The sequence below is a fragment of the Bubalus kerabau genome, chromosome 1 (genome assembly GCF_029407905.1).
Source record: "Bubalus kerabau isolate K-KA32 ecotype Philippines breed swamp buffalo chromosome 1, PCC_UOA_SB_1v2, whole genome shotgun sequence".
Classification (NCBI taxonomy): Eukaryota; Metazoa; Chordata; class Mammalia; order Artiodactyla; family Bovidae; genus Bubalus; species Bubalus kerabau.
This window is the reverse complement of record NC_073624.1, coordinates 4,120,719-4,144,019: the sequence shown is the minus strand read 5'-3', so window position 1 is coordinate 4,144,019 and position 23,301 is coordinate 4,120,719. Positions and strand designations below refer to the sequence as shown.

At 53.6% G+C, this 23,301-nt stretch overlaps 1 protein-coding gene across 2 annotated transcripts in view; it reads left to right on the top strand.

The window, feature by feature from the left end:
- The window catches only part of FBLN1 (fibulin 1), an 84,383-nt gene that overhangs the window by 42,159 nt on the left and 18,923 nt on the right, over positions 1 to 23,301 (top strand). Inside the window, exons 14-16 of one of the 2 annotated variants that reach the window (XM_055563017.1) lie at positions 1,548 to 1,671; positions 20,258 to 20,400; positions 22,410 to 22,541. In XM_055563017.1, coding sequence (XP_055418992.1) covers positions 1,548 to 1,671; positions 20,258 to 20,400; positions 22,410 to 22,541 — 399 coding nt within the window. Of the gene's footprint in view, positions 1 to 1,547; positions 1,672 to 10,374; positions 10,827 to 20,257; positions 20,401 to 22,409; positions 22,542 to 23,301 lie in introns of those variants that run through there. The other variant, XM_055563081.1, reaches the window with a different exon arrangement.

Below are 23,301 nucleotides of genomic sequence, written 5' to 3'. Positions count from 1 at the left end.
GGCAGGGGGATGGACCTGGTCAGGGTGTGTCCCCACCCTGAGCTCTCTATATCGAAGGCCTTTACGGCCGGGGTTCCTGCGGGGCCCAGGGATCAGCTAAATGAAGGGTGAGTGGCCTGCATCCTATCCTCGGCTCCCAGTTCTAAGAATACTCCAGGGGTCACTGCGTCACTGTCTCTTGGGTTACTGAGAGGGGAGCTAAGGAGATATTTGTGAATGAGCAACCCCGGAACGGGCGTGCTGGCCTTCCCCTCAGCAGTGGCTGCAGCAGCTGAATCAGAGGCTGGGACTGTCCAGCCCCTGCAGTGAGCCTCCTACGGGGCCCGGAGGCTCTGGGGGCCGGGGTTCTGCAGATGTCCTTTCTGGTCACGAAGAGGGTTTGCAGACTGTGATCAAACGCGGCAGGAGCTGCGGCATTTCCTGGGAGGGACTGCTTGGCTGTCCAGAGCTCCGGATGGAAGTCGCTCTGTTTTCACATTTCTGAAGGAGCAGATGACCTGGCCAGGTGCCCTCACTGCAGCCTGGGGTCCTGCCAGACACAGCGAAAACACATTCCTGAGCCTCTCTCGGGCTTTGAGACTGGGGACTGCTGTTTTTGCTACCAATGGTCAGGATTTGGCACCTCTTCACAGATGCCTCAGGGCTTCCCAGGTGGTGCTAGTGGTAAAGAACCTGTCTGCCCATGCAAGAGACAAGAGACGTGGGTTTGATCCCTGGGGTGGGAAGAGCCCCTGGAGGAGGGCATGGCAACCCACTCCAGTATTCTTGCCTGCACAATCCGCATGGACAAAGGAGCTTGGTGGGCTACAGTCCATGGGGTCACAGAGAGTCAGACCCAACTGAAACAACTTAGCACGCACCCCTGCAACCTCTGGCATGGTGGTGTCCCCTGAACGCACCGTTTGGCTGCTCCGAACAGCTGTGGGGTGGGGGATGACTCCTCATGTCCAGGTGACCTCCTGATGTGCCCCAGGCCTGGTTCTGGTCCAACCCAGACGATCACTGACTTTGGGAACTGGGCACAACGTAGACTCCCTTTCCGCCTCAGTTTCCTCATCTATAACGTGGGGCTGGTGGCTTCTGCCCGTTCCCTCCTCAGACGTTAGAAGTGGCACACGAGGTAAGACTGATGCACCTCGAGAGCCTTGGAGAGGTGCCTGCTGCCTGGGTTCAAAGCTCAGCTCCCCCACTTACCACATGTGTGGCCTTAAACCAGTCACTTAAGCCCACGAGCTCCTCCTAAAATGAGGGTAATAACCAGTACGTGCCTCATTTAATTATAATGAGAAGTGTTTCCTGCCAAACACTTCAAGGGCCATCATTTAGAGGTTGCTGTTGTTATTATGCTTACTCCAGGGATCATGAATAGTAGGTAAATTAGATATAAATCTCCTATAAACAAAAGAGCTGGCACAGGGCTGTGCTCTGGAGAGCAGCCAACGGAGGGCAAGGATGGCCCGATCCCCCAAACTCTGGGCACCCCCATCTGGGCCGGGGTGGCTTGGGGGGCCTCGGCCTTCACTGTGCTGCCTTGGGGTCTCCTGCAGACATCGATGAGTGTGTGACCGGCATCCACAACTGCTCCATTAACGAGACCTGCTTCAACATCCAGGGCGGCTTCCGCTGCCTGGCCTTCGAGTGTCCTGAGAACTACCGCCGCTCCACAGACGCGTAAGTCCCTCGGGCCCCGCGGTTGTCTGTCTGTGCCGGCCTTCCTGGGGGCTGGGCTCCGGGCCTGCACGAGGCAGAAGGGGGTGTTCGTGAGCTGTGGCCTCCCACGTGGGTCTTGGGAAACTCAAGGATCCCCGGTTCTCAGGCGCCTAAATGCCAGCAAGACTGGTCGCAGAAAGCGAAGGAAATTGGCCTCAAACGGGCTGAAGGTCGGTGGACCTCCTCGCTGATCTGCCTGCACGTGGAGCCAGGCAGAAACCTGGCCTCTGCTCCCTGGGGTGGAGCCTTCGGCAAGGGACAGCTCTGTGGACCTCGGCGTCCACCTCTGTGGGATACAGGAGGCAGAGCGTGCCGACTCAGATGGAGATACAATGACTCCGGGTGGGCTGCACCTGGAACCACACTCTGTCCCGCCCAGCGATGGTGTGGGGGCAGCTCGGAAGGGTCTGGGTTCTCAGCTTGAAGCTGTGTGTTCACGTGTCACTGTGAGCTCGCTGACTCGCAGGCTACCGGATGTCTGCTGGGGTGTCCAGAAACCCTGTTCCTCAGGGAGCAGTGAGGACCCTCTGGTCTCGCCACACACGACCCCAGCCCTTGTTTTGTTCAGTGGGTCTCCTTTCTTGCCCCCAGAGATCATTTCAGGGAAAGCTTCTCAGTGGGAGCCAATCTTAGGAGCATGGACGCGGGATCCCTTCCCTCCTGCCCTGGGCAGTGCCAGCACCCAGCCACGCTGCCTCGGAGACTCAGCCTCTTGACCTTGACCCTGCTCCTCCCGCCAGGGGCTCAGGGCCATCTGGAGCAAAGGTCCCAGGCCCCGGAGTGTACTTGTTCTGGCCAAAAGCTAGAGCAGGAGATGCTCAGATGGCCCCAGTGTTCTTCGCAGCATCGGGGATGTTCATCCTCTGGCCTCGCCCACCCCCCACCCTCTCTGTTTCCCCCAGCAGGCATTCTTGTGGGTAGGGAAAAACCACCCCAGGGCTGGGTTTGCCAGCACTCAGCATTCCGAGAGCCGGGGGTTTGTACAACAGCTTACAGGCAGTGCAAGTGCTCCTGAGCTGGGAAGAATGATCGTGTCCTTGATTTGAGGCTGTGCTGCTCCTGTCTGTCTGTCTGTCCGTGCTTCCTCACTCCCTCCCAGGCCCTTGTCTGTGTCTGGGTTCGAGGATTCTGGAAGATGGGCTGGTTGCTGTTGACCTCAGACTCGGGTGCGGTCATGAAGGCAAATGGGGAGGAGGAGGCTGCCCTGCGCGGGGTCTTCACGCCTCCGACGCTGGGGGTGGGCAGGCTGGCATCGTGCGCCGAGACTGTGGCTGCGGTTGGCTCCCCTCCCCGGTCCTTACACTGATGGGTGCTGTGGAATCCTTTGCCGCCCCGCGGCGGGGGAAGGTCCTTTACATGTTTGGGGAGTGTTCACCGTGAGCCTAGGCAGACAGTGGGCCCGCAAAGGCCCCTGGGCCCTGCTCTGAGCCCAGGAGGAGGCCATGCGGAAGCAGCCGTGGGCAGAGTGCAGGAGTGCTCTCATCAGTGAGGGCTCCCCGCCGGCAGGAGAGGGGAGCACAGAAGGCAGGGGTACCTAGAGTTGGTGATGCCAGAATGAGAGGGGAAGGAGTCGGGCAGAGAGGGCGGGAGTGGAGGGTGGGATGGGCGTGGAGTGTAGACCTGCGTGAAAGGGCAACAGAGGAGTTCCGGCCAGGAAATGGGCTGCCCAGCAAGGAACCACGCCTGCTGACTGAGGCATTGATGCTCCAGGGCGTGGTCTGTCCCCATCCTTTGGGTTCATCGCCCTGCCTCCTGGGGGATGATAAAGAGGGAGCAGCGTCATTGTCTGTCTGTATTAGGCGCAGGACATAGGCTCCATCCACGGTCAAGGTTGGGGAGGGGTTGGGGCTCCAAGCAGCCCCTCCAGGGAAAACTGTGGCCCCATTGAGCACATGCTGCTTGCCAGCGCCACCAAGCAGCCCGAGCAGAGGCTGGGAGGCGGGTGGAGCTGGGAAAGTTGTGTCCCCTGCCCTGGGGGTGCGATGGTCTGTGCTCCGCTCACTGTTCTTGAGCCTCATGGAAATGCTATGGCATTCTGGAGCTATCTGGCTTTGGTGTCAGCCTTGCTTAGGTTTGCCTCCCAGATTCAGTCCATTCCAGGTCCCCGTTATAGTCAGCAGGTCCCGTGAACTTCTTGCTGAAAAGGGAGCAGCGGCGTCGCCCTCTGGGTTCCTGTTGGGTGACTGCGATTATGGGGGCAGAGCCGCTTCCGTACGGCTCGCTCTGGGTTCAGCCTGGGGGGCTGCGGGTAAGGTGCCCCCAGGCCCATTTTACTGCCAGTATTTATGGATGGAAGGAAGGCGGACGGTGGCCCTGGTGTCCAATTGAGGACAAAGCCTGGGAGGCTGCCTGGAGGAGGAAGGAACCAGGCCTGGGACTCCCATCCTGCCTTCCAGGCCTGGCTCTCCTGTTCCTTGGTCCTGTGATCTGGGGTCTTGGTCACCCTGGGGCTCATTTCCCCCTGTAACACGTGCTGACAATACCTGCTTGTCAGCGCCTTAAGGATTAACAGTAACGCTCCGGGTGCCCGGCCCAGGGGGTGATAAAGAGGGAGCACCGTCACTGCCTGTATTAGGCGCAGGGTGGTGGTAAGGAAGATGGCCACGAGCCACCCCGTCCTCCTCAGAATCCAGACGTTCCTCAGACAGGAAGATGAAACTCGGCTCCTGAAGGGCTGTTGAGGAATCGTGGGCCAGCCAGGAGCCCAGCACTGGGCGCAGGAAGTGGGGGCCAGGCCTGGAATCCTCAGTTGACAGGCCTTGGGGGGTGGGGGTCTTGTTTTGGTTGCCTTGTCACGTATGGGGGGGCTGTTTCTCTGGGACCACAGGAGCCCCGATAGCTTAGGGCCACTGACACGTCGTGTAGATGTGGGCAGGACGCAGGCCAGAGCGCCAGGTGAGGCGGAGCTGAGCCTCTCAGCCCTGCCGACTCCTCAGACTGGAGTTTTCTGTTTCACGGCCCTTTTCCTTTTCTGCAAAAACTCTCTTAAGAATTTATCTGACCTTCAGAAAGCGATTTGTACAAGTTAAAAGTGCTATATTAGAAAGGACCAAGGAACCGGCACTTCCGTGGTTTAACATTCAGGGAGCCTTGACTGGCAAGATTTGAGTCTCTCTCTCTGTTGCTGGGCCTCGGCCTTCTCTCTCTCTCTCCACAAACAGCCTCCTTCTGGCTAGTTTCCCTGGTGGCCGAAGGGCGGTAACTGGAGCGTGACCCAGCAGGCCGGGCCACAAACCACAGGTCTGGGCCCCAAGTATTGGCCAGGCTGTTAAGATCCTGACCACGCAGTTCCCTCCTCCCCACAGCAGGGATATTCAGTGTCCCTGAGCCTGGTGTGGGACCGAAAACATCCTCTCTACCCCCTCGGTGGGGCAGACCCCGAGACCCGGGCTCTCAGAAGCCAGGGCCAGAGGGAGGCTGGCGGCCTTAGTTGGCACAGCTCCTGGCCCCAGGGTGTAACCCTGGTGGACGGAGTGGGTGGAACCCTGCCCTGGCTAGTTCCTGGGGCTTGTGTCCAGAACGACAGGAACTGCCGGTGGGGATGGCTGCGAGCTTCAGGCGGCCACAGCAGCCATACCTCCCGGGAGAAGGCGCTGGCCTTGAGGGCCTTTCTTCTCTGGCGTGTGGTAACTTCCAATAATTGCATTTTCGTGGAACTTGGGGTGTCCTGAGCAAAGTCATTGAACTGAAAACTTGGGGCACGTTGTTCTCTCACACGGGTCGAGATGGAAACAGAGGTGGGTGGTCCCCGGGTTCTGGGCCTCCTCTGCTCTGTAATAGATGCAGGGGCGGCAGCCCCTCCTCCATCCAGACACACCCGCTAACAAAGACTTCAGCGCCACCCCCCCGTCTGACAGGCAGTTTGCCAGAGGCAGTGAGTTACACTTTCTGGGATGTTTGTAGTAAGCATGGGGTAGAGCAGAGTGGAATCATTGAAGTTGCAACTGACCAGGAAAATCAGGGCCGAATTTACTCGTGCGCATGTATTAATATAAAGCATGTAGTCAGTGTCAAGCTGATGCTGGGTACTGGAGACAAGCCAAAGAGCCATGGGAATGGAATGGTCTGGAAGGAGCTGGGCCCAGAAATGCCCAGAGGGAGGAAGGGCTTGGGTGCTCTGTGGGGTTGGGGGTGTGGAGACCATCGGGGAGGAAGCAGTGTTCTGCTCTCTGGTGTGATGGCTGTGGGGGCGATACCAGAACTTCACACACACCTCACGTTCCCTGCCTTCCACACATGCCGTGTTAATCATTTGGCAAATGAAAACCCTGGGAGACGTGGGAAAATTTAATACACGTGACGGAGACTCTAGCACCACCTGCCGGCCAGATCCACCAGACCCTTCCTGAAGGAGAGGGTGTGTGTGTGTGTGTGTGTGTGTGTGTGTGTGTGTACACATATAGCCTTTGAAGTGTGGTGGAGACTCTAGCACCACCTGCCGGCCAGATCCACCAGACCCTTCCTGAAGCAGAGGGTGTGTGTGTGTGTGTACACATATAGCCTTTGACCACCTGCTGGCCAGATCCACCAGACCCTTCCTGAAGCAGAGGTGGTGTGTGTGTGTGTGTGTGTGTGTGTGTGTGTGTACACATAGCCTTTGAAGCGAGGGCTTCCCAGAGCAGCTGTGTGTGTGTGTGTGTGTGTGTGTGTGTGTGTACACATAGCCTTTGAAGTGTGGTCTTCCCAGAGCAGCTGGGTGTGTGTGTGTACACATAGCCTTTGAAGCGAGGGCTTCCCAGAGCGTCTGTGTGTCTGTGTGTGTGTGTGTGTACACATAGCCTTTGAAGCGAGGGCTTCCCAGATAGCTCAGTGATAAAGAATCCAGCTGCCAGCGCAGGAAACACAAGAGATATGGGTTCGATCCTTGGGTCAGGAAGATCTCCTAGTGTGGGAAATCGCAACCTGCTCCCGTATCCTTGTCTGGGAAATCCCATGGACAGAGGAGCCTGGCGGGCTCCAGTCCATGGGGTCACAAAGTCGGGCATGACTGAGCAACTGAGCCAGTGCAGGCCAATACAGGCCAACTTTGCCTGCCATTTAGTAGACTGGAGACATGGACAAGTTACATGTCCTCACTGAGCTTTGGTCTTCCTGTTAGTAAAACAAGAATCATGTGGGACAGCGAGGGGAGCTTGGGGAAAGAGAAACTCTGACTTACCCAGCACGAGGCCAGGCACGTTCCTTGGTTTTTCCAGTCACCTGGCGCACCCCCTTTTGGCCTGGACCAGGGTGTCTGTCGGGGTGGGCTGCGCCTCAGCAGTACCCACGCCTGCTTTCTTTCCCACTGCTCTCCCTCTGCCTGTCGGCCACCTCCCTTACAAAACCTTCATCTTCAGTGTTCCTGACTTTCACATGCCTTTACTAGCATGGAGCTCATTCCTAAGCTCATTTCTAAGAGCTCAAAATGGTAAACAGCCAAGTAAATGAAAGGATTCCAATGAGTGAGTTCTGATAAAGAGCCTGGACATAGGATATAAAAAGGGACAGTGCTTGCTAACAATAAAGGCCAAGTGTTAAATAAGTTCTAGTCACTCAACACGAAGCATGGAAACTGAAAAGCTGAAGTGGAGGCATGATGGAAGACAAGGACGGTAGCAGATGCTCCCAACTGGAGAATCCAAGCGCAGTTAAGATGGCGAGACTTCCTGGGACATGCTCTGTCAAGTCCTGTGGGGCTCAGCACCTTGGCTCTGCTCCTAAGGCAGCTGCCTTCATATTGTGATAGAGTTCAAGAGGCAGAAGATAGGCCTGTTCTTATCATCTCACAGAAGGTTAGAACCTGTCCCCATCCTGTCACAGGAAGTTAGAATCTGTCTGTGTTCTGGCAAAGGAAGTTAAAACCTATCCTCATAATCCTGTCACAGGAGTTTAGGAGCAATAAATATTCTCTCACAGGAAGTTAGGACCTGTCTCCATCTTGACCCAGGAAGTTAGAACCTGTCACAGGAAGTTAGGACCTGTCTCCATCGTGTCACAGGAAGTTAGGACATATTTCTGTCCTGTCACAGGAAGTTAGCACGTGTCTCCATCCTGTCACAGGAAGTTAAAACCGCTCCTCATATTGTCATAGAAAGTTAGGACCTGTCTCCATCTTGATCCAGGAAGTTAGAACCTGTCACAGGAAGTTAGGACCTGTCACAGGAAGTTAGGACCTGTCACAGGAAGTTAGGATGTGTCTCCATCCTGTCACAGGAAGTTAGAACCTGTCACAGGAAGTTAGGACCTGTCACAGGAAGTTAGGATGTGTCTCCATCCTGTCACAGGAAGTTAGAACCTGTCACAGGAAGTTAGGACCTGTCTGCATCCTGTCACAGGAAGGTAGGACCTGTCACAGGAAGTCAGGATGTGTTTCCATTGTGTCACAGGGAGTTAGGACCTGTCACAGGAAGTTAGGACGTGTCTCCATCCTGTCACAGGAAGTTAGAACCTGTCACAGGAAGTTAGGACCTGTCTGCATCCTGTCACAGGAAGTTAGAATCTGTCTGTATTCTGGCAAAGGAAGTTAAAACCTATCCTCATAATCCTGTCACAGGAGTTTAGGAGCAATAAATATTCTCTCACAGGAAGTTAGGACCTGTCTCCATCTTGACCCAGGAAGTTAGAACCTGTCACAGGAAGTTAGGACCTGTCTCCATCGTGTCACAGGAAGTTAGGACATATCTCCGTCCTGTCACAGGAAGTTAAAACCGCTCCTCATATTGTCATAGAAAGTTAGGACCTGTCTCCATCTTGATCCAGGAAGTTAGAACCTGTCACAGGAAGTTAGAACCTGTCACAGGAAGTTAGGACCTGTCTGCATCCTGTCACAGGAAGGTAGGACCTGTCACAGGAAGTCAGGATGTGTTTCCATTGTGTCACAGGGAGTTAGGACCTGTCACAGGAAGTTAGGACCTGTCTGCATCCTGTCACAGGAAGGTAGGACCTGTCACAGGAAGTCAGGATGTGTTTCCATTGTGTCACAGGGAGTTAGGACCTGTCACAGGAAGTTAGGACCTGTCTGCATCCTGTCACAGGAAGGTAGGACCTGTCACAGGAAGTCAGGATGTGTTTCCATTGTGTCACAGGGAGTTAGGACCTGTCACAGGAAGTTAGGACGTGTCTCCATCCTGTCACAGGAAGTTAGAACCTGTCACAGGAAGTTAGGACCTGTCTGCATCCTGTCACAGGAAGTCAGGATGTGTTTCCGTCGTGTCACAGGAAGTTAGGACCTGTCACAGGAAGTTAGGATATGTCTCCATCCTGTACAGGAAGTTAAAACCGCTCCTCATATTGTCACAGAAAGTTAGGACCTGAACCTGTCACAGGAAGTTAGGACCTGTCTGCATCCTGTCACAGGAAGGTAGGACCTGTCACAGGAAGTCAGGATGTGTTTCCATCATGTCACAGGAAGTTAGGACGTGTCTCCATCCTGTCACAGGAAGTTAGGACATATCTCTGTCCTGTCACAGGAAGTTAGCACGTGTCTCCATCCTGTCACAGGAAGTTAAAACCGCTCCTCATATTGTCATAGAAAGTTAGGACCTGTCTCCATCTTGACCCAGGAAGTTAGAACCTGTCACAGGAAGTTAGGACCTGTCACAGGAAGTTAGGATGTGTCTCTATCCTGTCACAGGAAGTTAAAACCGCTCCTCATATTGTCACAGGAAGTTAGGACCTGTCTGCATCCTGTCACAGGAAGGTAGGACCTGTCACAGGAAGTTAGGACGTGTCTCCATCCTGTCACAGGAAGTTAGGACCTGTCTGCATCCTGTCACAGGAAGTCAGGATGTGTTTCCATCGTGTCACAGGAAGTTAGGACCTGTCACAGGAAGTTAGGACGTGTCTCCATCCTGTCACAGGAAGTTAGGACATATCTCTGTCCTGTCACAGGAAGTTAGCACATGTCTCCATCCTGTCACAGGAAGTTAAAACCGCTCCTCATATTGTCACAGAAAGTTAGGACCTGTCTCCATCTTGACCCAGGAAGTTAGAACCTGTCTCCATCTCTGCCCCAAGCCTTGGCTGGTCCTGTGAATACAGACAGGGAACTGAGCCTAGAGTACAAAGCTTTAGTGAGGAAACACAGGAAAATACTTGACTGAGCACAAATCTAGCTTCCTTACACACTCTGTGATCTTGAGAAAGCCACTGATTCTTTCAACCTCAGTTTCCTCATCTGAAAAATGGCCCTCCACGCCCCCTCAGAGTGTGGGTGTGATCACTCTAGCAAAGGCATGCTGACGAATAGCCAAACGCTCTGTAAATGGTGGCAGCCATGTTTGCTGGCCTGGAGAGCCGCCCAGCGTCGCCCTGACCACTGTCTGGGAGAGGAGCTGGGAGCCTGGACGACACTCAGAGAGCAGGGTGTGCCTGGTGAGGACAGCCTGGGGTGGGGTCTGCCGGTGAGAGAGGGACACCCCTTGCTCCAGGCACAACCCTGGCCCCAGCCACCCAGCGCCCCCGCGGGTGTTGGAAGAGGCTAGTGCCTGAGGCAGCGGCTGGAGGTCCCCGGCACCTCCCACAGGTGAGTGAGGGGTGCTCTTCTCGTTGGCTGATTGGCCAGAGGGGCGGCGGGAGGCCCCGCCCAGCAGGCCCCCCGCTTACCCCGCCCCACGCTCTGTTGTTTCTCCGCTTGCTGAATGGGCCCTAACCCTCTCCTTGTCTCTCTGTCCACTTTTCTTGCAGCCGCTGCGAGCGCTTGCCTTGCCATGAGAATCAGGAGTGCCCCAAGCTGCCTCTGAGAATAACCCACTACCACCTCTCTTTCCCCACCAACATCCAAGTGCCCGCCGTGGTCTTCCGCATGGGCCCCTCCAATGTCGTCCCCGGGGACAGCATGCAGCTGGCCATCACCGGCGGCAACGAGGAGGGCTTTTTCACCACCCAGAAGGTGAACCACCACAGAGGGGTGGTGGCCCTCACCAAGCCTGTCCCCGAGCCCAGGGACATGCTCCTGACCGTCAGGATGGACCTCTCCCGCCACGGCACCATCAGCTCCTTTGTGGCCAAGCTTTACATCTTTGTATCTGCAGAGCTCTGAGCACGCGCTTTGGGCCGTTGAGGGGCCCCCCTTGTTGCTTTCCCCACCCTCCCCTCCGGGATGCCAATAAAGGCTCAGCGGGCAATCCCACACAGCATGGCTGGCGTGCCTTGGTTTTATTTGGTGCGGTCGGGAGTGTCTGTGCTGCTTGTTCCTGGTGGGGAAGGGGGAGCCCAACACTGCCTGGCGCCCCCAAGGGTGGCCAAGGAGTGTTTTCTGTGAGGGGTCTGTGTCCAGGAGCCCCTGAGAGTGGGAGTCACAGTCCATACCGCCAGGGCGCCCCAGGCCAGGGCAGGGCAAGGTCGGATGTTTCATCTGAGATGCTTCTTTGTCCCCTACTTGTGCTGAGCCCGGAGGACGAGGTGACGGAGGCCCCTAGGGATGGCTGAGCTCCATCCCCTCTCACTTCACAGATGTGGAAACTGAGGCCCAGCGAAGGGGAGGGGCTTGACCAAGGTGACGTGGCCTGTGTGTGGTAGAAGGCAGTCTAGGAGCCAGGTCTTCTGGTCCCAGCCTGGTTTCCTTGCTGTATTGCCAGGAGCTGAGCCTTTAACTGAGACCATAAAAGCTCCATCTTGGGACTCAAACCTCCCATTCTGTCTTGATGAGAAGCCCAAACTTGTGGAAGAACACTGAACATGATCACAGCATCCTAGATGCAGCCCTTACCTAAGGGAGGTCTGTTCCCTCCACAGAGGACCCCAGCTTTGTACCAGGAGGAGGCAAAGGGAGCCTGATGAATGTGTCGCTCCTGGGCCCCCTCAGTAAGCCCTGGGCCTTCCTGTGCGCTACTTCCCATCCTGTGGGGCAGGCGTGTCATCCCAGAGAGACTCGGGGAGGGGTGGGTGAGCCATGTGCGCAGGTCACACAGTTGATCTTTGAACCTCGGTTTGCTGACGGCACAGCTCTGACTGTTCCATTCCGTCACGACACTGCCAACATGAACCTCGATGGGCCTGCCTGTCTTCGAAGATCTCTTCCACCGTGATCCCAGCCAAGCCCCCCGTGTGCCTCTCAAGGCACGGCATCATTTATTCCTGGCATCCACCTCCAGCCTGACCTCAAATTGTTCTCCCTAGCCTTGCTTCCCTTGAACCACACTGTTGAGTTCCCTGCTGCCACAGGCCCTTTGCACATGCGTTTGCACCCTTGACCATTCAGTTGTTGGCTGGACCTCAGTCACTGTGTTCCTATCGCCACTGGGCCTCCCTGGACGCCCCGGGTTATGTTTCCTCTGTCAGTCTTCGCCCTAATCCGCCTGTGATGCTCCTCATAGTTGGCAGGTCTCTTGTCTGTGTTTCACTTTTGTTTCCCCCACCACCCAGAAGGCTCTGGGGAGTCAGGGAGCAAGTCTGTCTCGTTCAGGGCCATGTCCCTAAGCTCCTGGCGAGGCCTAGCATGCCGTAGGTCCTCTGCTTCTGTCTGCTGACGGAATGGATGACTTCCTGCCAACGTCGCTTTGCATGTCTAGCATTTCTGTGGCTGCTGATGCTGTTTTCAAGTAGGAACATGAAAGGGAGGCAGAATGTCAAGAGGAATCAAGTGAAGGATACTGGAGGGGCCTAAGGTCCTTCCTACAAGGGCTTGGAAGAAGATGGGGAAGGGGTCCACTTTACTATCTAGTGGAGAGGACAGGTATACAGTTAACACGGTGCTCTGTGCCCTGTGGCAGAAGCAGCAGGTAACTTGCCACAGGAGCATACACATGCTCCTAGCCACTTGCCTCCAAACCCCTGTCCTGCCAGACCCCTCTCTGAGCACCTCTGGTCTGGACCAGCTTGCGATCTCCCAAGCTGAAGCCAGAGGACCTCTCTGAAGGACCGGTCTGGTCATGTCCCTCCCCTCTTTAGAACCTTCTATGACTAGCAGACGAAGCCCAACTCCCTTGGAATGGCATCTGAGACCGTGCCTGCTCCAGCCTCTGCCCACCTTTTCAGCCACGTGTCCCCCCTGTTCCCCACTCTGGCTGACCCCCTGCTAGTGACCAGTGTTCTAGTTACGCAGAACTCCTGCCCTTCTCTACACTCGCTTTCTCCAGGCCATAGCACGCGCCATGCCTTCCTCCTGCAAATTGCCATTCTCCCTGAGGACGTAGCTTAAAAGTCACCTTGTTGGTGAAGGCTTTCCTTAATCTGAGCTTTTCCAGAGCCAGGTAGACTCCATCAGAGCAGTTACCCTGGCATCTTGTTCTTGTTTTAATACTTGTAAATGGTGCTATCAATTCCATTATTTTTGGCCGCGCCACGCAGCATGTAGGATCTTAGTGCCCCAACCAGGGATCGAGCCCATGCCCCCCGCAGTGGAAGCACAGAAAGTGCGAGTCTTCACCGCTGGACCCCCAGGGAAGTCCTTGTTTGTGTTTTTATCATCACCGTTTTAAAGGCAGAGATTGTGTCTGTATTCTCTACACTTTTCAGAATGTCTGGCCTGTAGAAGGAGCTCAGTAAACATCTGAATAAACATGGATGGATGGATGGATAGTATTTTCAAGGCTTAGTTCAGATACCACCTCTTCTGTGAAATCAACAAGACACAGCAGGGATTCGTCATTGTGTTCAGTTACTCTTTCATCTGGGGGCTTCCCTGGTGGCTTAGCTGGTGAAGAATCCACCTGCAATGCAGGAGACCCCTGTTCGATTCCTGGGTCAGGAAGATCCGCTGGAGGAGAGACAGGCTACCCACTCCAGTATTCTTGGGCTTCCCTGGTGGCTTAGCTGCTGAAGAATCCACCTGCAATCAGGAGACCCCCGTTCAATTCCTAGGTCAGGAAGATCCGCCGGAGGAGAGATAGGCTACCCACTCCGGTGTTCTTGGGCTTCCCTGGTGGCTCAGCTGGTAAAGAATCCACCCACAATGCAGGAGACCCCGGTTTGATTCCTAGGTTGGGAAGATTGGCTGGAGAAGGGAAAGGCTCCACACTCCAGTATCCTGGCCTGGAGAATTCCATGGACTGTGTAGTCCATGGGGTTGCAAAGAGTCAGACACAACTGAGTGACTTCACTATTCTTTCATCATGGTCCTGCTTATTGAGGCTGGGGGAGCTTTTTGCCCTGGGAGTGTTAAGATGTGGGGGGATTCTTGGGGGCTTTAGAAGCCTTTCAGCGGCCTTACAAGGCTTGCCAGAATCCCTCTACATTCCCACTGGCTGTTGAGCTTTTCTTGCACTTTGCCTTGTTTGTGGGACTTCCTGCCTCTTGAGGTGGCCTGCTCCATCCGAGAACACCTCTGATGTGTCTGCGCGTGTACCTGCGTGCACTCATGGGGACGGCAGCTCACCTCTCTGCAGTCCCTGGAGGCTACATAGCAGTATTCCTGTATCAGCCTGCTGAGATCACACAGTGCAGAAAAAACAAACCAGCCCACCCAACCAACCGAACGAAACACAAGAGTTCAAGTGTCCTCGTTGCCATTTACTGGTTCTGTGACCTCGGATAAGTCACTTGCCTTTCAGAGCTTCGAGGCCCACTTCTGAACTATTTTGGAAATGACATGAAGTTACTTAAGCCAAGGCAGCGTCTGGCTGTGGTAGGCAGTTAATGAGTGTTGGTGCCTCTGTTCACTGGAAGGTTCTCAAGTGTTCATCTGGATCTTGATTTAAATGGAGACTGAACGTTGAGAGGGTTCGTAGAGCTGCCGTCACGTCCAGCTCTTGCACCTGTGTGTGCAGTTTTGGGTTTTTTTTGACAGCACCACCTGCCTTGTGGGATCTTAGTTCCACAGGGACTTAGTTCCACCAAAGACCTGAGCCCTTGGCAGTAAAAGCACAGCATTCTAACCACTGGGCATCCAGGGAAGTCCCATGTTTGTGCACTTTTACACCAAGCTCCCAAAGGTGGTGGTGGTGGTGGTGTTCAGTCCCTAAGTCATGTCTGACTTTTGCAACACAGTGGACTATAGCCTGCCAGGCTTCTCTGTCGGTGGGATTTCCCTGGTAAGAATATTGGAGTGGGCAGCCATTTCCTTCTCCAGGGGATCTTCCTGACTCAGGGATCAAACCCAGGTCTCCTGCATTACAGGCAGATTCTTTACCAACTGAGCCACCAGGAAGCCCAAAGGTGAAGGATGATAATTATGATTATCATATAATGATAAAATAGTTAACAACTATCACAGCTAACACTTAGGCAGTGCCTTCTGTGGGCCAAGCAATTAACTAACCCTCATGGAGCCTTTGGGAGAAGGCAATGGCACCCCACTCCAGTACTCTTGCCTGGAAAATCCCATGGACGGAGGATCCTGGTAGGCTGCAGTCCATGGGGTCTCTAAGAGTTGAACGACTGAGCGACTTCACTTTCATGCATTGGAGAAGGAAATGGCAACCCACTCCAGTGTTCTTGCCTGGAGAATCCCAGGGACGGGGGAGCCCGGTGGGCTGCCATCTCTGGGGTCACACAGAGTTGGACACGACTGAAACGACTTAGCAGCAGCAGCATGGAGCCTTTGAGGAAAGTGCGGTTATGATTCTCATTTCACAATGAAGACATGGAGGGAGAGAGAGGTTGAGTAACCCGCCCTAAGTCCCAGTGCTGGTATAAGGTGGGGCGGGATTCCGACCCAGGCAGCCTGGCTCTGGAGTCTGTTCTCAGACACCCAGCCCCATGCTGAAGGGGGCAGGATTGCTGGGATCACTCAGCGCCCATCAGCTTGTTACTCTAGCTTCCTCTCAGAAAGCCCTCATACCAGCCCAGTTCTAAAATTCTCAAGTGAAACACAGAGTGTTTTCCTGGCTGAGGAAGGAGACAGTGTGGCGAAGAGGGAAGAGCTGTGAGGAGTCCAGGAAGTGATGTGTGCAGACCGTCCAGCACAGACATCTGGGATGACGCTGCAGCATAGTTTTGTAAGTTCTCTGGATCCTAAGCAAAACCACAATGACCAGATAAAGTTTTTCATCCATGGGAAACATTTTTAACTAAACAAAGGCAACCCCCACATATAGTTCAAATGAAATCCACCCACATGGTATTGGCATCTGTGCAGGAAGAAGCAGTGGAAGAACCCCAGGCAGTCAGCAGTGTCCTGTAGAAAGCGCAGTAGCGCAGTCTGAGAAGAGTGGCTGAGGCTGGGAGCCACTTTGCTCACCGCAGTGGTGAGCGTGTGCAAGGACTGAAGAAGGGGTGGAACAGGCCGTCCTGCGCTTACTCGCTCGGTCGTGTCCGACTCTTGGCGACCCCATGGACTGTAGCCAGCCAGCCTCCTCTGTCCATGGGATTCTCCAGGCGTGAATACTGGAGTGGGTTGCCATGCCCTCCTCCAGGGGATCTTCCCAACCCAGGAATAGAACCCAGGTCTCCCATACAGCAGGCAGATTCTTTACCAGCTGAGCCATCAGGGAAGCCCAAGAACATTGGAGTGAGTAGTCTCTCCCTTCTCCAGGGGATCTTCCCAACCCAGGAATCAAACTGGGATCTCCTGAATTGCAGGCGGATTCTTTACCAGCTGAGCTACCAGGGAAGTTTCTCTGGTTTTTTTTTTTTAATATTTCTTTAGGCTCCACCAGGTCCTAGTTGTGACATGCAGGGTATTCGTTGTGTGATGCAGGATCTTCTGCTGTGGTGTGCAGTATTAGTAGCCCCTTGGCATGTGGGATCTTAGTTTCCCAGACCTGAGTCCCTTGCACTGTAAAATGGATTCTTTTTTTTTTTTTTAATTGGAGGATAATTGCTTTACAATATTGTGTTGGCTTCTGCCATACATTAACATGAATCAGCCACAGGTATACATATGTCCCCTCCGTGAGCCTCCCTCCCACCCCATCCCACCCCTCTGTTGTCACAGAGTACAGAGTTTGAGCTCCTTGCATCATACAGCGAATTCCCACTGGCTGTCTATTTTACATATGATAATGTATATATTTCAGTGCTCCTCTCTCAGTTCATCCCACCCTCTCCTTCCCCACCGTGTGCACAAGTCTGTTCTCTGCGTCTCCGTTGCTGCCCTGCAGATAGGTTCATCAGTACCATCTTTCTAGATTCCATGTCTGTGTTAATATGCAATATTTGTTTTTCTCTTTCTGACTTACTTCACTCTGTATAGTAGGCTCTAGATTCATTCACCTCACTAGAACTGACTCAAATGCATTCCTTCTTATGGCTGAGTAATACTCCATTGTATATACATACCACAGCTTCTTTATCCTTCAATCTGTTGATGGGCATCTAGGTTGCTTCCATATTCTAGCTGTTGTAAATAGTGCTGCGATGAACATCGGGATACATATGTCTTTTTCAATTATGGTTTCCTCAGGATATATGCCCAGTAGTGGGATTGTTGGGTCGTATAGTAGTTTTAGTCCTAGGACAAGGCAGATTCTTAACCCCTGGACCACCAGGGAAGCCCCATTAAACTTTTAAAACGGCCACCAAGGCTTCCTTGAAAAGTCAGGAACTCATACTATGAAGAAACTGCTGGAAATGAAATAGAAAGTTGAGTAGGAAAGAGACTATTGGGGAAAATGAAGCTCCAGGTAAGTGTAGAGGCCTGTCAGAGAGCAGGCTGCCAAAAACAACAGATGAAGCGGCCCTGTGAAATCAGAAGTGTGGACCACTGCTTATGTGACACTGGTTTCAGATAAAGATGGTTAGCCAAAAAGTATCCAGGTTAAATCTCATATAAAGCTATTGTAGGGAAAAAGAGAATAAAGAACAGAATGACATTCCTCTGGAGAATGAAAGTACTCCAGGAAGATATGCTTACAGACTAGATCAAAGCTGTAACCTAATCAAACAAACCAAAAGGACTGAAAATATAACCAAAAATGAAGGAAAAATGTCAGCCAGAATTAGGAAAAACTGAGAAATGAAGTGATGAGACTCAAGAAATTATTTTAAATTAAAGCAAAAAGCAGTTTCAGAAATAAATACTTAAGGAAAAGCTGAAAAAAAGATCTCATAAATTGAAAAATAAATAACATGAAAAGACTTGAAGAGAAAGTGACAGATGTTGAAGACAAAGAACATCCAACATACAGGCAATAGAAATCTCTGAAGAATTAATGTGAAACAAAGGAGGGTGGCAATGATTACTAAAATTGATAATTCAAGAGACTTTACAGATATTTTAGGGAAAAGATTTTAAATTCCATATTGAAAGAACACCCAATATATTTGAACATATTGACTCAGAGCAACCAACACCAAGATATAAAGAGAAAACAAAAATACCTGTGCCTTTGGGTAAAAAACAGCAAGAGACTTATAAGGGAAAAAACTGTGTTATCATCAAATTTATCCATAACAACACTTACACCAGAAGAAAATTAATACTTAGAATGCTCAAGAAAATGTAAGTCAAGGATTTTATACCCAACAAAACAGACTTTTATGTACAAAAGTGAAAGTCCTTCAGTCTTGTACAATTCTTTGTGAGCCCATGGACTGTAACCAGGTTCTTCCATCCATGGGATTTTCCAGACAAGATTACTAGAGTGCGTTGCCATTTCCTTCTCCAGGGGATCTTCCTGACCCAGGAATCGAACCCAGGCCTCTCAGATTGCAGGCAGACTCTTTACCATCTGAGCCTTTGTGCCTTTATGTACAAAGGGCACACACTATGAGCACCATGCGAAATTGTCAGCCTGAGAGCATTAAACATAATTACCCATAGAACTACAGTTAAGTGAGTGTTATAAGAAAAGAGTATGGTATGAATCACCGTAGGCTCAGACTATGTAGATCTAGTACATCTATTAAAGTTGTAGGTAGAATTAGGAGAACTTAGCCCCCAAATTATTACTTTAAGTAATTATGTAATTATGTTAGTGGTAGTAATTTTAGTTTTGTTATTCTGAGACTACTGGATCAAAATATGGAATAAACAAAAATAAATAATTATGGGATATTCTACCATATCCTGTGTTCTTAAGAGCCAGAATTTTGATATGGAAAAAAAGGAGATTCCTTTGGTATATAGGAGAGGTTAAGTAAAAAACTATATGCTTCTTATTTTGTTTGTAAATATCAGTATGAACTCATACTGTATATGATCTTTAAAAATTTCCACTGAAGAGGCCTAGGAACAATGACCAACTCAGTAGCACTGAGCATTCTTGGTATCCAGATTATGGTCTTAAAATATCATTTTCCACTAGAAAACAAAAAACAAACCCAACACTTCTAGGAAATAGCTGGGACAGTAAAAGTGTAAGATGAGGCTGGAACACCTTGTTAAGCCAGATAGCAAGAGAGCCATCAGAGATTCCTGGGGCTGAGTCCAAAGGACTCAGGAGAGGACTTCCCTGGTTGTCCAGTGGTTAAGAATCTGCCTGCCAATGCAGGCAACACAGGTTCGATCCCTGGTCCGGAAAGATTCCACGTGCCTTGGGGCAACTAAGCCCATGCACCATGCACCCGCGCGCTCTAGAGCCCATGCTCCACAGCAAAAGAAATGACCGCAACTAGAGAGTAACCCCCACTCGCCAGAACTAGAGAAAGCCTGTGCACAGCAAAGAAGACCCAACGCAGCCAAAAAAGAATAAAGAACTGTCTCCAAAACAATATGTCTCATTTTAAAAAAATACATAAAGATACAACAAGGACTTCATGGTGGTCCAGTGGTTAAGACTCTGTGCTCCAAATGCAGGGGCATGTGTTCGCTCCCTGGTCAGGGAACTAAGATCTTGCATGCCTCGTGGCACAGCAAAAAAATAAATAAATAAATGAAAGATACAGCAAAATTTTTTTAATGGACAAATTTAAGTGATTTTCTTGAGATGCACATGTGTGGTACAGACGTAAAGGAACCCAGGTAGCGATTGCTGGCAGAGACAGGATAGGGGTTACTTTGGGGGTGCACAAGAGGGTTAAGACAGATCTGGGCCCACGAAGGGGCCTCAAGTGCCAGGTTGAAGTTCTCTTTCTTGACCTGGGTGCCGATTGTAAAGCGGTTTGCCTGATAATACTCGTTAAGCTGTAACCTTGTTTTGTGTAGCTCTCGCATTGTGTTTTATCTTATGATTAAGAGGTTTTTAAAAGTATGCCTGGACCTGTAGCAAACTCGGGCCCCTCCTCCCCGTCCATCACGTACGTGACACTGGAGATTTGACTGCTTTGTGTGGGGCACCAAGCTGGGGGCTTTACCTGTGACCACCCGCCACCCCGACCTGGGGTCCCAGGAAGGCCGGACCTTGTCTCCCTTGCTTGCTTTTGGTGTCCCTGGTGTGTGGCACCCAGCAGACACTCCAAACACACTTGTTGAGCAAGTGAATGAATGAACGTGATTTGCAGTTGTAGAAGCTGAAGCTCAGTTCGTGTAGCTGGTAAATAGCAAAGCCTTGCTTATCTTGGCCGGGGCAGATGGAAACTGGGGTGTGTCTTGGGGGTTCGACTCCCGGTCCGGTTTGTAGAAGGACCCGGAAGCATCCCCTCGGAGCAGCTGGGCTGGGAGGCTGGTGTGGGTCTCTCAACGACGGAGCCAGCCTGGGGCGGGTGCTGCTGCCCGGCCACCTGCTTCTCTCCTGGACCCTGGGCTCTGTCTCTGTGGGTGTCCAGGTGCCGCCTTTCCCACCCCGTCTTGTGCTGTGGCTCCCCTCAGGCTCCGCCAAGAGAAGACAGATACTGTCCGCTGCATCAAGTCCTGCCGCCCCAACGATGTCGCCTGCGTGCTGGACCCGGTGCACACCATCTCCCACACCGTCGTCTCACTCCCCACCTTCCGCGAGTTCACCCGCCCAGAAGGTGAGTGGCCGCTCCCAAGTCTGGAGCCGGCGCGGGGGTCCCGGCGGAGGCCAGCGTCGGGGGGACCATCCCTGCCAGGGCAGCCCCCTTGCTGAGGCTGATAGCTTGACCTGCAGGAGCAGCTCCTTGGCGAGATGTGTGTTTGGGGCTTGGAATGCTGACCCCTCCCTGTTTCTGCATCTCCTCTGTGTCCCCAGACTACAAGGCAATCCGGTTCCTGCCTGTTCCCCGCCCTCAGTTCAGTGGAGGGGGTGTGGATCTCATTTGGGGGATAACAGTCGTTCAGCGAATAGCTATTAAGTGTTGATTCTTTGCCAGGTGTGGGGTTATCAGGGAGGGTTTCCAGGAGGCAGTGACCCTACTCTGGGTCCTGAGAGGCCAGTAGGATGTTAATGTAGGGAAGTGGGGAGTGGGAGAGAGGGCCAAATCAAAATACCTCCGGAAAATCTGGAGGTGAGTGGGGAGTGTGAGTCTTTGAGGAAGGAAGCCAAGTTTTTCTGGCTGGAGTGGTGGAGGCTTGGCAAGAGATGGGCTGCAAAGGTAGGTGGGAGCCTGCACTTGGAGTTGGGGCTTCAACTCCAAGGTTTTGGGAGCCAGTAGAGGGTCGTGACTCATGCTTTTTGCACACAGAAGCCGCATCCTGGAGACCGAGGGGCAGGTGGGTTGGTGTGGCTAGACCGACCCCAGGGAACCCTTTGGTAAAGGGGTCAGGGTGCCCGCCACAGGCAGCTCCCACTGTAGTGTCAGCCTGCCGTCACAGCCCCTGTCCACACGTGGGGCCAGGGCAGCGGGCTCCCTGTGCCTGGCAGAAGGCTGTGGGGAGGAAGCTGCTCTGTGTGCATTCCTTTGGGGTGTGCGGCCCATGTGCCAGGGCCGGCGTGGTCTCCAGACACCCCCTTCCTCTGTGGAGTCTTCACCCTTCCCCTGTGGCTTTCGGAAGAGCTCCCCACGAGAATTAATTCAGCCAACTGAGCCCTCTGGGTGTCAGACTGTGGGACGCCGTGGTGAACAAGAGCCCTCCGTCCGTCTCAGGAAGGTTGGACAGGTTGCCTCGTGTCTACACATGGCCTCAGGGTCCAGGGAGTGACTCGGGTGTGCGTACCAGAACACTGAGCCTGGCCGTGGGGGTGGGAGGGCAGGAGAGGCGCCCAGGGACGGGCTCACCTGCAGGAGAGCTGAGCCCCCCACCTCCTCATCCCTCTAGAAAAGGGAGGCGCAGAACCTTTGCAGGGTGGCACAGACTTGGCTCAGAGCACATCACTGACTGCGGTTTGCCCGTGCACCATGACGGGCTCCACCAAACCACGCAGATCCTTCCCGAATCCCTTTCCCCCGTGCCGTGGCCCCCCGGCCGCTGCTGACCCGCAGTTCGGTGCTACGGGGAGCTGGGCGTGGTTAGAGCTACCTGCTGGCGTCTTGGGCCAGGAAACCTGGACCCTGACTGTTCACGTGGAGAGGACCCTTAGTGGGCAGCGGCGGGCGCCTGCTTCACTTTACGGTGGGGAGACGGAGGCTCATAGAGGGCTCCCCACCACCCCCCAGATTGCGTAAATCGGGCCCTTGTGCTCCCAGCCCTGATTTCACATCAGGTGGCCCGGGAGATGGACGCAGCCACCCACCCGCTTGGGGCCCGGCCCGAGGAGGGCCTTGCCCGACCCCTATCATGGTGGGGCAGGGACCATCTCGACCTCTCTCCCACATCCTTCATCCGCCCCTCTTCCCCATCTTCCCAGCTTCAGGGAGACTCCTGAGCAATCAGGTACTTCCCAGCACTGGCCTCACCAGCTAACGCGCTCCATGGCTTCCGGGAGGATCCAAAGTCTCGCCAGGCCTTGGCTTCCCTGTTGGTGCAAAGGGGGCACAGGCTGTGACCTGGGGTCCCTCGGGGCCCCTGCACCTTCTCCATGCATGGGGCCCTCGTGTTGGGTTCTCACGGCCCTGGGTCAGGCCTCTCCGGGGTCGCGGGGCCCAGCGCTGCGCCCTCTCCATGCCTCGCTTCTCTCTGGCAGAGATCATCTTCCTCCGGGCCATCACGCCTGCGTATCCTGCCAACCACGCGGACATCATCTTCGACATAACGGACGGGAACCTCCGTGACTCTTTCGACATCATCAAGCGCTACATGGACGGCATGACTGTGGGTGAGTGGCCGGAGACGGCAGGTTCACCCAGATGCCCCTGGTCCTCCAGCCCATCGTGGCTCAGCCGAGGCCTGTCGCAGACCAGCCTGGCTCCCGCCCGGGTCTCCTGGTCCTTCAGGGCCCAGCTGGAAACCCACACCTGTCACTCACAGTGCTAAAAGCGTCCAGCAGGGCGGAGCCACCTGCTCTCGGGTGATCCCGGGAGCCTCAGTCTCCCCACCTGCGGCTGTTGTTTGCTGTTTAGCTGCTAAGTCGTGTGTGACTCATTTGTGACCCCGTGGACTGTGGCCCACCTGGCTCCTCTGACCATGGGATTCTCCAGGCAAAAAGACTGGAGTGGGTTGCCCTTTCCTTCGCCAGGGGATCTTCCCGAGCCAGGGATCGACCCCTCCTCTCCTGCATTGCAGGCAGACTCTACCACTGAGCCTCCTGGGAAGCCCCTCCAGGCCTCCTAGGTCCTGGGTTTTGGTGGCCTGAGCGGAGCGTTACGGAACGCGGTCTGCAGGTGGCACTGTTGGCCCTCAGAAGCCCATCCCTGAGGCCCCAGTCCTGACCGTGGAGCTGCAGCTGGAGACAGGATCCTTAACTCCTCTGTTGCCAAAGAGCCATTTATAGCGACTTTACAAGCTCTTAAATGGGTTTGCATGTTGTAAACATGACTGAGTCATCTGGGGGCCCCCCCGCCCCCGGCCTCCTCCTCCGCTAGCTGGCAGCAAGAATAATTAGTTAATTACAATTAATAGTACAGGAGTCCTCGCTG